This window comes from Girardinichthys multiradiatus, chromosome 4, assembly GCF_021462225.1.
Source record: "Girardinichthys multiradiatus isolate DD_20200921_A chromosome 4, DD_fGirMul_XY1, whole genome shotgun sequence".
Classification (NCBI taxonomy): Eukaryota; Metazoa; Chordata; class Actinopteri; order Cyprinodontiformes; family Goodeidae; genus Girardinichthys; species Girardinichthys multiradiatus.
In genome coordinates, this window is record NC_061797.1 from 22,075,933 (window position 1) to 22,088,899 (window position 12,967).

The 12,967-nt window shown below is 39.9% G+C and overlaps 1 protein-coding gene across 2 annotated transcripts in view; it reads right to left on the minus strand.

Annotated features, from left to right (window-relative positions):
* The window catches only part of rasa3 (RAS p21 protein activator 3), a 50,078-nt gene that overhangs the window by 22,183 nt on the left and 14,928 nt on the right, over positions 1–12,967 (minus strand). For both annotated transcript variants that reach the window (XM_047363252.1, XM_047363253.1), the window contains exons 3-5: positions 11,518–11,621; positions 8,429–8,523; positions 583–659 (exon numbers count right to left, since the gene is read on the minus strand). In XM_047363252.1, the coding sequence (XP_047219208.1) occupies positions 583–659; positions 8,429–8,523; positions 11,518–11,621 (276 nt within the window). The remainder of the gene's footprint in view (positions 1–582; positions 660–8,428; positions 8,524–11,517; positions 11,622–12,967) is intronic.

Below are 12,967 nucleotides of genomic sequence, written 5' to 3' on the forward strand. Positions count from 1 at the left end.
TAACCACCTGGTCAGTAACTGTGAAATGTTGTAAATAAAGATGGATAATATAAACAAAAACATTTATTATATTATGGTTTTAGATTTGGGAAAATTTAAGTTTAACAGACATGTAACTAAGGGGGGTTTGGTGAAAAAGTCATGGATTACTCAATGACCGTAACCGCACACTCTGGTCAAATGTAAAAGTGAAGTAAAATGACAAAAAATGCTTTGTTTACATTTATTTTATAGAATTAGTTAGTAGCACCAACAATAAACTAATCAGGGGATTGTGGTCATATTTCTTCACTACATCAGATGATTGCTTTTCCAAAAGGCAATCATCATTCATTATGAGCAGCAGGTAAAAAACAAAAACACAGAGAATGTATTCCCATTTTGCCATGAAAAATGGGAACACAACCAGGTTTCTGGGTAGCGTCTATGTAAATGAATTGGACTATTTAAAAAAAACAAAAACACATTGTGATATATATTTTATAAATTAACCAAATAATAATGAAACAATTACTAAAGAATAAAACAGAGACAGTGTGAAAAAAGGGAGGATGAGGATAATGTTTGTGTGTGTGGACTCACCGTGTGGCCAGTTTATGGATGATCGCTCCGCTGTCTGTGATGACTTCACTCAGGCGCAGCTCCAGATGTACCTTTCCCTGCAGAACACACAAACAACATCCAACATCTAATTAATTTCATGTATAAGGCATATGAGACAGACATGGACTCCAGATGGCCTCCTCAACACATGTTGGCACTTATTGGCACCTTACTGGCATAGCACTTAATCCTTCTTAGCATTGTGCAAGGTGGGAGCTTGACGCCAGCAGAGAAAAGGCTATTTGATTATTCCTCTTTGCTTGATCTCTCTTGATCATCCAGATTTCTGGGTCTTCTCTTTTCAGCTCACCCCAAAGGTTTTCTATAGGATTTAGTTCTGGGACTGAGATGATCACGTTGGTTTGGGTGTGTTTTGGATCATTATCCTGCTGAACTATCCACTGATGACCCATTTTCAGTTTTCTAATAGAGACAACAAGATTTTTATTCAAAATATCCAACTATTTCACAAATCCATAATATCATGCCCAACAGCAAGGCTCCTAGCGCACTTAGAAAATAAACAGGTCCACAGCTTCACAGGTCCTCCACCATACAGCATTTACGAACTACCATGTTTTTACGTTTGTGTTGGTCGAACAGAAAAGGCTTTTTCATTCAAGATTCAGGACTCAAAGTTCAAGATTCTTTTTTGTCATTATGTCACTATGATAAAATTTAGCTGAGACCCGGCTCAAAAGATACACATGTAGGTTATAGACATTTACAAAATTTAAAAACACTTTTAGAAAATGAGAACATATCTACATGGAATGTGACATGTAGTATTTAGTATTTATATAAAGTGCAACTTGTGCTGAGTTGGGCTGGTGGTTTGTTTAATTGTCAGCAGGGATGTTTAGTGTCTGCCTGACGGGGGACAATGGTCTTCACTGCTTTGGGAAAGAAACTGTTTTTGAGTCTATTTGTTTTTGATGTGATGTTCCTAAATCGTTTTCCTGACAACAATGGGACAAACATTGCATTGCCCGGGTGGGTGCGGTCTGTAGCAATGTGTCTGGCCCTTTTCTGGACTCATGCAGCATAAATCCAGTCCAGATTCGGTAGGCGACATCCCACAATCCCCTGTGCTGTCCTCACCACCATGGCATGCCTCCTAAGCCATTGCTGGTATGTAGATGGTGTTTAATGGTTGTTATAGAGACCTACTGACCCCAAGGTACCACTCATTGCTGTTTTAAACTTTTTACACACCTTTACAAAGCGTGCCAATGAGTGCGGAAGGCACTGCCTTTATATTTTTTTGTATTGAATCTGATATCATACAACATAATCAAATTTACAAACTTGTTTCAATGCTGTGAGACATTCAATTAGACTCAGTTTTAAGCTGTCATGAAACACAGCAAAGGCACTTGCTCATGTTGATGAAGAATTCATCTAACACTCTGATAGACCATAGTTCTTCCTTCAAGATTTGTGTGTTTCTGCTTGGTTCTTTATTAACGGAAACTACGTAATTGTAAACAAGTGGTAATCCTCCCCTGACAGTGAAATAGAACAACTGCGGCTGGAAGTCATGCTGAAGATTTTTTCCCTCTGAAGTGATTGGATTAATGACATAATAACAGTTTAGTGGTGCAGCTATCTAGAAAAGCTCCATTAATTAACAGCATCAGTATGCAAACTCACAGGCGTTGCTCTTTCTGGGTGACTGAAGCTGAGGGAATACACGCATGCATGCACACAGACATGCATGCATGCGTGTGCGCAACAGGCCAAACAATGTGTCCTCTATTGAACAGAGAAGAGAGACACTCTATCTTCCTACTTCATTTGATCCATCTCCTTCGTTTTTCTCTCGGAGCTCTGCGTCTCTCACACATCCTTCCTCTCCCCAGTTCGGCGGATGAATGTGTCTCTGTTTTACATTGCTGCTGTGGGGCTACACACACCCATCTGTCTGCAGATGTTACTGCTCACTGTTCACTCTGTGTGTCTGTGAGTGTGGGTGACTGACGGTGCTGAATAGTGAATGGCAGAAAATGTTGCACATGCAGTGAACCAAGCGTGATGAATGAACGTGGCGAAAAGGCACTCAACACTTAATAACGGGAAGAGTTTTATAAACTTCTGTCTATCAAAGACGTTACAGTAAGCAAATATGGCGTTTCAACTGATCTGGCTGCAAACTAAACTCTTTCTCCCACATTTTATCCCCATAAAAAAGAGATGGTTCAGATGTAGCCAGTTTGTTCCTCGTTTTACAAAATATTTTCATTATGCAAAATACTTCCTTACATCCACTGGTCGTCCGAAAGTTTCTCCTCCCTGCAACTGTCAGACTTTACCACCAGCACAGCTCCCAACGGACCACGACATAGTGCAATGTCACCTTCTACTCATGTGTATTACCTGTTTTGTACTCTTTTTCCATACATATCCCACAATTGGACAATATTCTATAGTGTTATATATATATATATATATATATATATATATATATTTTTTTTTTTTTTTTTTTTTTTTAAGCCTTTAATTCAGCAGCTACAACATTGCAGTTTCCATCCTGTGGGATAAAATATAGATTACTTATTTGATTCTATTTGAATCTCATTGCAAACAACTAAAATTGTACCCATTCACATATTTAAAGACTGATGACAGCAACAAGGGACCTGACTAGGTAAGGTTAGTGAGTGAATCAAAGAGGATTCATAATGGGGAGTTTGATTACTGAATGCTACACAGATGAAGAACAGTAGTGACAGAGAGCAGGAAGGTGAGGGACTGAGAAACTAGAGTAATATTAGTAAACCAAAAAGGCAAAACACAGGAGTACACTGTAACATACGATAAAAACCTAAGTTCTAGATCCTACCAGCTGTAGCAGGATCTTAGTTTTTGCACTTATTGGGTGCAGAAGCAGGGAAGGATTGAAGGAGCTGCAGAAATACAGGAAATTCTCCCCTTTGATGCTTCCTTACCAATAGCCACTTTCGGAGTTGTTGAAGGAGGATATCTTTGTGTTTAGCTGGACAACAAAGGCTGCCACTGGATAAATATGCATTTCAAGGAGACTGGTTTAAATAATTTAGCAATGAACTTAACCCAGCCTTTAGACTCAATAAATTCCAACAAATCCCTACTTTGGGTGTAATCAGATCATACTGAATAGAAAAGGATATAAATTCTGTCTCTTTCAAGATGATCTTGAAGGTTTTCATGATGTTTGATTTTCTGCTCACGCACAGACAGTGACAGAGTTTTTTAAAATTATTTCCACAGAAAACACAGAGATCCAGGTGACTTTGACCCTGCAGGCTTGAATGTTTCAGGTGCACACAGGCTGTGTTTGTTTGGTTTCTGCCATGACTCTCAACATTAACACACAGACACAGTGACGCACAAACACATGCTTGCATTTCCTGTATGGAAGGTGAAGCTCTGGGTGATTCCTGCCTTGATATGGGCACTTCAGAACAAGTTTTGAAACAATGTTTGTGTTTTGTGGAATCTTTTAGCGTTTCTTTTGTTAACAACTGATGTTGAGGCTCATGTTAGAGTGACTTGATGACACTCTGCCCGAGGTGAGGTTACCCTCTAAATGTGTGCTTCATAAATATGATCTAATCAAATAAGGACAAATAGATTTGCACACATTCAACAAGGACATAAATAGAAATGGTATATGTATGTAGCCCAGTTGGAACAAAGATAATATTCATAAAGAGGATCAATTGAAGAGATCACTCTAATAACAGTCGTTTGAAAGAAAGCACAGATTTCTCCAAAGTTAAGGAGTGACAACCCCAGAGGCCTAATTATATGCCCACATTACAGAGAAATTGGAAGCATGATTAAAAGTTCAAAAAGAAAGGCAGCAGAAATACAAATCTGTCGTGTAAGCAGGCTCCAGGCTATGGAGAGCCTCGCATGGGAGCAATGCAGTTTAAATAAACTGTGAATTTGACTGAAACCCAGCGATAAGGGATCCTGAAATGGGAGGATGTGGGACTGCCAGTTAGTTTTGTTGGCTGGTGCTGTATTCCGGGTTGACGAAAGGATGCTAACAAAGACATCAGTAAGGAAGGTATAATTAGAGCTATCTTTTCAAATAAGAAAAGATCCAGAACAACTGAATGGGCGATATGGACCTCAAATGTTATTACAATATTTTGTGATGTTCATTGTGCTAAGGTGAAACAATAGTGTTTCATTCCTTTCATCTGAAGTGTTTTTATGGCAGAATGACTCTTTATGCAACTTTATGTATTGATAATTTTTAAACAATAGCAGAAATACAGTAGGTTTAGTGCACTGACGAAAAGAGGGCATGTTGAAGAGTAACACTAATAAATGCTAACAGCCCAGACCACACGCCCATCCTCCTCCACCCTTACAGGCCAGCCTGACCAGACAAACAAACATGCACACAAATAAATCAAGCCAAACCACATAAAAAAGGAGGTAGCTTTCTCTACTCAACCTCCAGGTCAAGAGTTCAATCATGTGACTGTATGCTGTAAGGAGGGGTCCCACAAGATGTTGAACAATTTCACTGAGCCCTTGAGGAAGAATCTTCAAATTATAGAGTACTCCCCGGACCCAGTGGATATGTAAAGGAGGAAGGGCAAGTTTCCAGTTAAGCAAAATTAACCTATGGGTCATAAGGGCTGTAAATGAGACCATAAATAGCAGACAGACTGTTAGAAGCAATGGTACAGCCATGAGCCAAGCTTATTGGGCAAAAATATCAGACAAGAATGACTTCAGCTTTGTACAGGACCAGAACATGCTCAAATGGTTGTCCAGGGTTAGGTGACATCTAAGGTAAGGTAAGGAATCCTGCTTATCCTTTGACCAGAACGGTTTTTGTGCATTTGCTGCCCAGTAGTACAGAACCTAAAAACAGGGGAGGCAAAATCCCCCTTCTCCCTAGGTGCTTGGTCATTGATCTACGGATCCTCACAGATTTACCAGCCCACAGAAAAGATGAAACCAGCTTTTTTAACTTGTCAAAGGATTTGGCTAATAAAACAGGGGAATGTTGAAACAGATAAAGACATTTCCGGAGAACAGCCATCTTAACCAGATTGATATGGCCTACAAGTTAGAAGGGTAAGTCAACCAGGGGACAAAGTCATTCTCCGTCTTCTCAACCAATAGGACGAAGTTGTCTTAATATAGATCAGATACGGATATGGTGACATGAACACCCAAGTTGCGAAAACCACTACTTGACCATTTAAATGGCCCTACAGCACGTGAAAGTGCTTAGGCTGGTGAATTAATAGATAAGAGCGTGCTCTTCTTGTAGTTAGTTTTATAACCAGATATGGCACCATAACGATTTAATGTATCAAGAATTACCGGGAAAGAGTTTGCTGCATCAAAGACACACAGGGGCTTCCCAGCCCTATCACCAGAATCATAAAAACATTGTTTAGACCTTAGCAATAGTGGTTTGACTCTTGTCATTGAAATAAGATGAAACAGTCTGAGATTCTACCCATAAAGAGTGGGTTCAGGATCAGAAGCGTATTGTCTGTCAATATCTTTTATATCCCTAAGGATTAGGAGTGTCCACCTTCTTCCTGTGCGAGATAAAAGAGACAAATTGGCCTCTAACAGAAGCCTTGGAGGCCTCCCAGAGAGTACCCCTACTTGTGCCAAGCAGGTCATTCAGATCAAGAAATAATGAGATCTGAGATTGTAAGAACTTTATGTATTCTCCTTCCGCTAAGAGCGCAGAGTTAAATCTCCATACTTTGCACGGACAGTTTTGCATATGCAGAAGCACATCGTGAGAAGTGGTTCGATACCCCAATGCTATGATAGTCTGTGGCAAGAATTTTGAAAGGCAAGTGTCTAACGATAGTAAGTGTGGTAGGCGTTAGAAAAAGAGGAGAAGGCCTTAGCCTCAGGAAATGTATACTTCCAAGGGTCAGTTAGGCCAAACTGCTGTGGAAGAGTTAGCAAGGTCTTAGACTATTTGAATGAAAGGGCAGCCTTTATTAACGACCCATCCAGCAGCAAGTCCTGCACAAAATTATGGTGACCGCCCATTACTATCTGGTGGTTTTCCAGATCAGGGAAACAAGTATAGTTTTTCCCCAAAATGGTTATCGTCCCAATTAGGACCGTAGACACAAACCAATAAGACGGGAACATCTTGGATAAGCCCAGAGACCATCACAGATCTGCAGTTAAGATCTGGAATTGATTTAACATGCACAAGAGGAATATCTTTACGAATCACAATTGCTGTACCTCTGGCTGTGCCATTAAATGTGGAGTGGAATACCTGCCTAACAGCACGTTCTTTCAAGCCTCGCCACCTACCTGCTGCGCAGATGTGTTTCTTGAATAAAGTAAATGTCGCCCCTAAGATGGTGTAAGTGGGTCATACCTCAAAGCCAAGGGTCCGAAAAGTTGAAGGAGGTAGAAACACCGATAGAACGTGTACGCAAACACAGCTGCACACAGGCCTGCAATATCTACTGTACAAGTGAACGAAAAATAACATTTTGGTAAAAGGTATTACCAGTAACACCAATGAAACTTGCTGACAACCAACAGTCCCGAGTCCCACATTAATAAGGCCAAGTACCAAGAAAAACAAATAAACCTGCAGACTACAATAATATTAACCTAAAGAGCTGATGTCTTAGCTACTTTGTGCTACAGCATTCTTTTATTTTTGTGTAGTTACTATCACTGCTAACAGTCTACATAAAAAATAGATAAATAAGTTCTGAAATCACTGGAAGCAAACTATTACAGACTGCTCTGAGAGTCCCGGTTTAGCAATCGAGGTTTGACGGACCATTTCTAATTCAGACGGTGAAGTTAAAATCTTACCCCGATGTACCTCTAGAAGCAACTGGGAGAAAAACACAATGCAGGGGATCCTGGAGATTCTTAGGGAGGCCCACTATGTGCAAGTTGTTGTGCTGGCTTTTGACTTCAAGGTCCCTTAGCTTAGCATTTAGTTTAGCATTGTCCACTAACACAGTCGTAAGTTTGGACTGAACATCACACCAGTCACTGTCGGTAGAGTCCACAAACTCCTCCAGTTTGGCAATGCATTGGTGCTGGTCGCTGACAGTGAAAATTGTCAAACCTAACTTCAAATTTGGAATATATGGCTTAAACTCAGTTAGGAGGGCCTCTTTTGCTCAGCTAATTTTGTAGTTAGCAGCGTCATCATGAAGCTAGTAGTATCTTTCTGCTCCTTCCGCTTGGCTTCTTTGACATTTTCGACAAGGAACAAACTACACAACACAACGAAGGTAATCCAACATGAAAATAGGGTTGAAAGAATGTAATGACCATGAAGAAGTTATAAAATCGGGTGTGCAGACTTGTGCGACTACTCTGTCTGGCTGCTAACCGGAATTCCTAGAATGACTCTTTATGTCGAGTTTTTTCAAGTCAGAGCAATCAGCCAAAACACACAAAAAACATCCTTGGGATATTAATATGATCAACTACACGTAAATCTGCAAGACAGTTTGGTGGCTTGGAAGTAAAATAAAAGGAAATTACACACTCAGAGCTTTTACACACAAATAATTAAATAAAAGGTAGTTTTCCTTTACGATCCTGATATCTATCCTGATATACTTCCCCAAATAAATTAAGTCTAATTCATATATTTGCCAGATTTATTCCATGCACATGATGCTCACTGAAGGAAATTGGTCAAAAAGCTTAAGATGGTAGAAAAGTTAAATGTATTTAACATCAATCTTTTCCATCAAAGTATAAAACCAAACAACTAAACATTGTTGTGAAAAAACAGAGAAGAAAAACTGTTTGGTATTCAGAAAGCTTGATTCTGTTTTCTCTCTGTACTGACCTGCACTTCTGAGTCAGCGCTGACAGGCTGCAGCTGGAACCAAGTGTCTTTCCCATGATATTTCTGCAGGTCCTCTTTCTTCACGGCAACCTTGCCTACACACACACACACCAGCAAACAAAGAAACATGAGCTCAAAATGCGACTCACTTCATGCTTTCCAAAAAAAAAAGAGCCTACTTGTTCAGATTTAATCTACAGCAAAAGCTCAACATTAAGGCCCACACACAACGCTCACATGTCTGCTCATGCACTGTAAATCCTCACACATCCATCCATCCATCTCTGCTTTACCCAAACAGGCACCTGGAGAAGAAATACACACAACGTGCACTCTGGTGACCTGAAGATAACCCCTGGAAGTACATCGTACCACCTGCAATCATTCACACACACATAAACAGGGAGGAGCTGTGAAGATTTTTCAGTTTGTGGTCAGTGTTCATATCCACCTACAGGGGTTGGACAATGAAACTGAAACACTTGTCATTTTAGTGTGGGAGGTTTCATGGCTAAATTGGACCAGCCTGGTAGCCAGTCTTTATTGATTGTACATTGCACCAGTTAGAGCAGAATGTTTTGGTTCAATTAGCAGGGTAAGAGCACAGTTTTGCTAAAAATATTGAAATGCACACAACATTATGGGTGACATACCAGAGTTCAAAAGAGGACAAATTGTTGGTGCACGTCTTGCTGGCGCATCTGTGACCAAGACAGCAAGTCTTTGTGATGTATCAAGAGCCACGGTATCCAGGGTAATGTCAGCATACCACCAAGAAGGACGAACTACATCCAACAGGATTAACTGTGGATGCAAGAGGAAGCTGTCTGAAAGGGATGTTTGGGTGCTAACCCGGATTTATCAAAAAAATATAAAACCACGGCTGCCCAAATTACGGCAGAATTAAATGTGCACCTCAACTCTCCTGTTTCCACCAGAACTGTCCGTTGGGAGCTCCACAGGGTCAATATACACGGCCGGGCTGCTATAGCCAAACCTTTGGTCACTCATGCCAATGCCAAACGTCGGTTTCAATGGTGCAAGGAGCGCAAATCTTGGGCTGTGGACAATGTGAAACATGTATTGTTCTCTGATGAGTCCACCTTTACTGTTTTCCCCACATCCGGGAGAGTTACGGTGTGGAGAAGCCCCAAAGAAGAGTACTACCCAGACTGTTGCATGCCCAGAGTGAAGCATGGGGGTGGATCAGTCATGGTTTGGGCTGCCATATCATGGCATTCCCTTGGCCCAATACTTGTGCTAGATGGGCGCGTCACTGCCAAGGACTACCGAACCATTCTTGAGGACTATGTGCATCCAATGGTTCAAACATTGTATCCTGAAGGTGGTGCCGTGTATCAGGATGACAATGCACCAATACACACAGCAAGACTGGTGAAAAATTGGTTTGATGAACATGAAAGTGAAGTTGAACATCTCCCATGGCCTGCACAGTCACCAGATCTAAATATTGTTGAGCCACTTTGGGGTGTTTTGGAGGAGCGAGTTAGGAAACGTTTTCCTCCACCAGTATCACGTAGTGACCTGGCCACTATCCTGCAAGAAGAATGGCTTAAAATCCCTCTGACCACTGTGCAGGACTTGTTTATGTCATTCCCAAGAGGAATTGACGCTGTATTGGCCGCAAAAGGAGGCCCTACACCATACTAATAAATTATTGTGGTCTAAAACCAGGTGTTTCAGTTTCATTGTCCAACCCCTGTACATTCACACTGACACGCCCAATGCTAATGAGAAGCTTCCACTCTTCACAAACACACACCTTAGAGAAATCATTACTATAAAAGAACAATAAAACATCATATGAATATACAGCATCCTCCAGAATTATCAACCGGTAAAGACAGGTAAAAAAATCTTTAAATATATTCATCTTTTATTGCAGTAGCAGATTCTGAAACATTTGCAGTTCTCTATGGTGGCATTATAATTTTGGGTCCTTATACAGCCTTGTTTTGCTTCAGTTTCATTTCTTTTAACTGTTTTAAATTGGCATAGTATAAGTAGTTAGTTTATTTTCTTTTAGACGTTTCCTGAAGTTCAAATCTGCCATAACTGATATCTATGTATGTTGTCCTGTTTTCCCCATGTGAAAAGTGGCTAAGACAAACTGCAAGTTTGGGCAGGGGGCAAAATCTGTAGCGCCATCTCTTTGCACCAATTATATTTCTTTGGACTTTTTTCCCTACTGAATAAATGTGCTCAAATTAAAGGTTCTAGTTTTGTAAAATTTTCAGTGTGTGCATGGTGTTCCTTTTCTCTTCATCATATAACAAACAAAAAAAGAAAACCATTAACTTTTTTAAAAGTTAAAAGTCATGGTTTTTGTTATTTTGTAATTTTCTTCCTGTCTACTAGGAGGGTTTTATTTTTATTTTGCAAACTATATGACAGAGCCTTGGAAATGTCTGCACATGGCTTGCAGGAAAGATACCGATACAGTTTTGCTTGCAGCCAGGTTGCTAACTCAGCTTTTCTGCATGTAACGGAGAGATACTGTAAGACTGTAAAAGTGTAAAAATTTGAGTTTGTTAGCACTGGTAGGAGCCACTGAGAGCATATTGCCTCTGGTGACATGACTTCAGTTGGATCCAGAACAAAGAGGAACCTGAGAGACTGCAGCAATCTCTGAGTGATGAGAGTGTTAACCGTCGAGACACCTTTTATTTTTAGCCCCATTCCAACAATGAAACATCGCTGACTCAGCATGTTGCAGTGAGGACAGACTGGCAGGCAATTAGATGATGTCAGAGTGTAAACAGCTGGTGACGGCCAATCAGAACTCAGGAAGAGAAGCATGGCTCAGTCAGACTTTGTGTAATTATTGCCAGCGGTTGTGTCTGAGGGATGATCACATCTGATGTGTGAATAAAACTTAAACTATAAAATATTCTAAAAATAAAAATTAATTAAATAAGACAGGGATTACCGTGAGTTTAAATGAATCCATTGCTTTAAAACTTTAAAATGTCTGTTTTTTTTTTTTCTCTTCACCTGTGCCCTAAAAGAAAAGCCTGGTTTGTAGCTTTAGCTGCTAAAAAAAACAGAGAGAAGAGCTTATAACTCACCAATGCTGGAGTCCCTCCTGAAGACGTCCCTGTCGAAGATGTAGAAGGAGAGATGTCTGAAGCTGCGCGGGATCTCGCAGTAGAAATCCTCCCCGTAGAACGGACTGCAGGAGAGAGAGGACACACGAGACAAACTGTGGTTAATAAATCATCTCAAGGATTATGTTTAGCAACAAACGCTCATGGTTGAGTGTAAGAAGCTTGGTGAAAGAAGACTGAAGTCTGATTCACGTTCTTTAAGAAAATTGATGTGACTACAATACTCTAGATTTTAGATTGAGCTAAAAGAATATTTTTGATCACGAATAATGTTCCTGAGATTTTCAAATGTTTGTATGAACCGGATGTGATGTGATCAAATAATCCATTATTAATTCATATTAGAAACTTTCAGGAGTAATGGATGTGTTAAACTTGTTTTTCTTTTTTTTACTGTTTGAAATGAGGAAATGTTGGAGCTTCCAGAAGACAGCATTGTCAGCATGAGATATTTTTATCCAATCTTTTGAAATCCTTTATGATTGAAGTTTAAACAAGCGATACTAAAAATGAACACAACGATCTTGGAACTACCGTGTCGACATTTTTCCTGCCAAATGAGCTGGGAGACAGGCATGTGCACCAGAGGCCCGGAGACCCAGTCCGGTTCATTGAGAGGTGCCACAATACGATCTAGCCAAAAGGAAAGCATTCAATTTTATTTTCTAAATGTAGTTTCTGAGTCTGAAACTTTCAGGCCAAATGGTCTTCCTCTTTTAAATTTCCCTAAACTTGAGAGAGACTGACAGCCTCTTGATAAAGAAAGGCCTTGATCAGCTTATTTATTACTATTCTGAACATTCAGTTCCTTGTTAAAATTTGTGTAATAGTAGTGTTAGTTCATGCACAATTTGTGATCTTTCAATAAATAATGAGATTGATTTTATTTATTAGACTTGTAAAAACTGGGGCAGCTCAGTTTATCGAATCACAATCATCATCTCACTTTTAATGTTTGCAATATTTCAATCCCAAAGAACTGCTTGCATGCAATATTTTGTAGGCCATCATGCCTCGGGTGCCATACGTTCACAATCTGCATGTCAATAATATATTTAGCCAATTGAATGGCCTTTTACTGCCCTTGATGCCAACACCTCATATGAAGTTTATTCATATTTAAAGAAAGAGAAGACTGAGAAAAATGTGGTTTAACATAATCAATGTCATCATCGCAATATTTAATAAAAGTATTGCAATTTGTTTTAGTGACATTTTGCCCCCCTACTTTATACATTTTAGACATGTTTCCACCATGAGTTCCTGGATGTTTTTTTATCTGGACCTTAACTTCCTGAAACATTTTATCTACTCATGGAGATTTCTGCGTGTCTTTCCATTGTGGGTTCCGAAAGCCGGGCCTTTTATGTAGATTACGCTCCCTGATTCAGAACAGGTCTTTCTCCTGCTG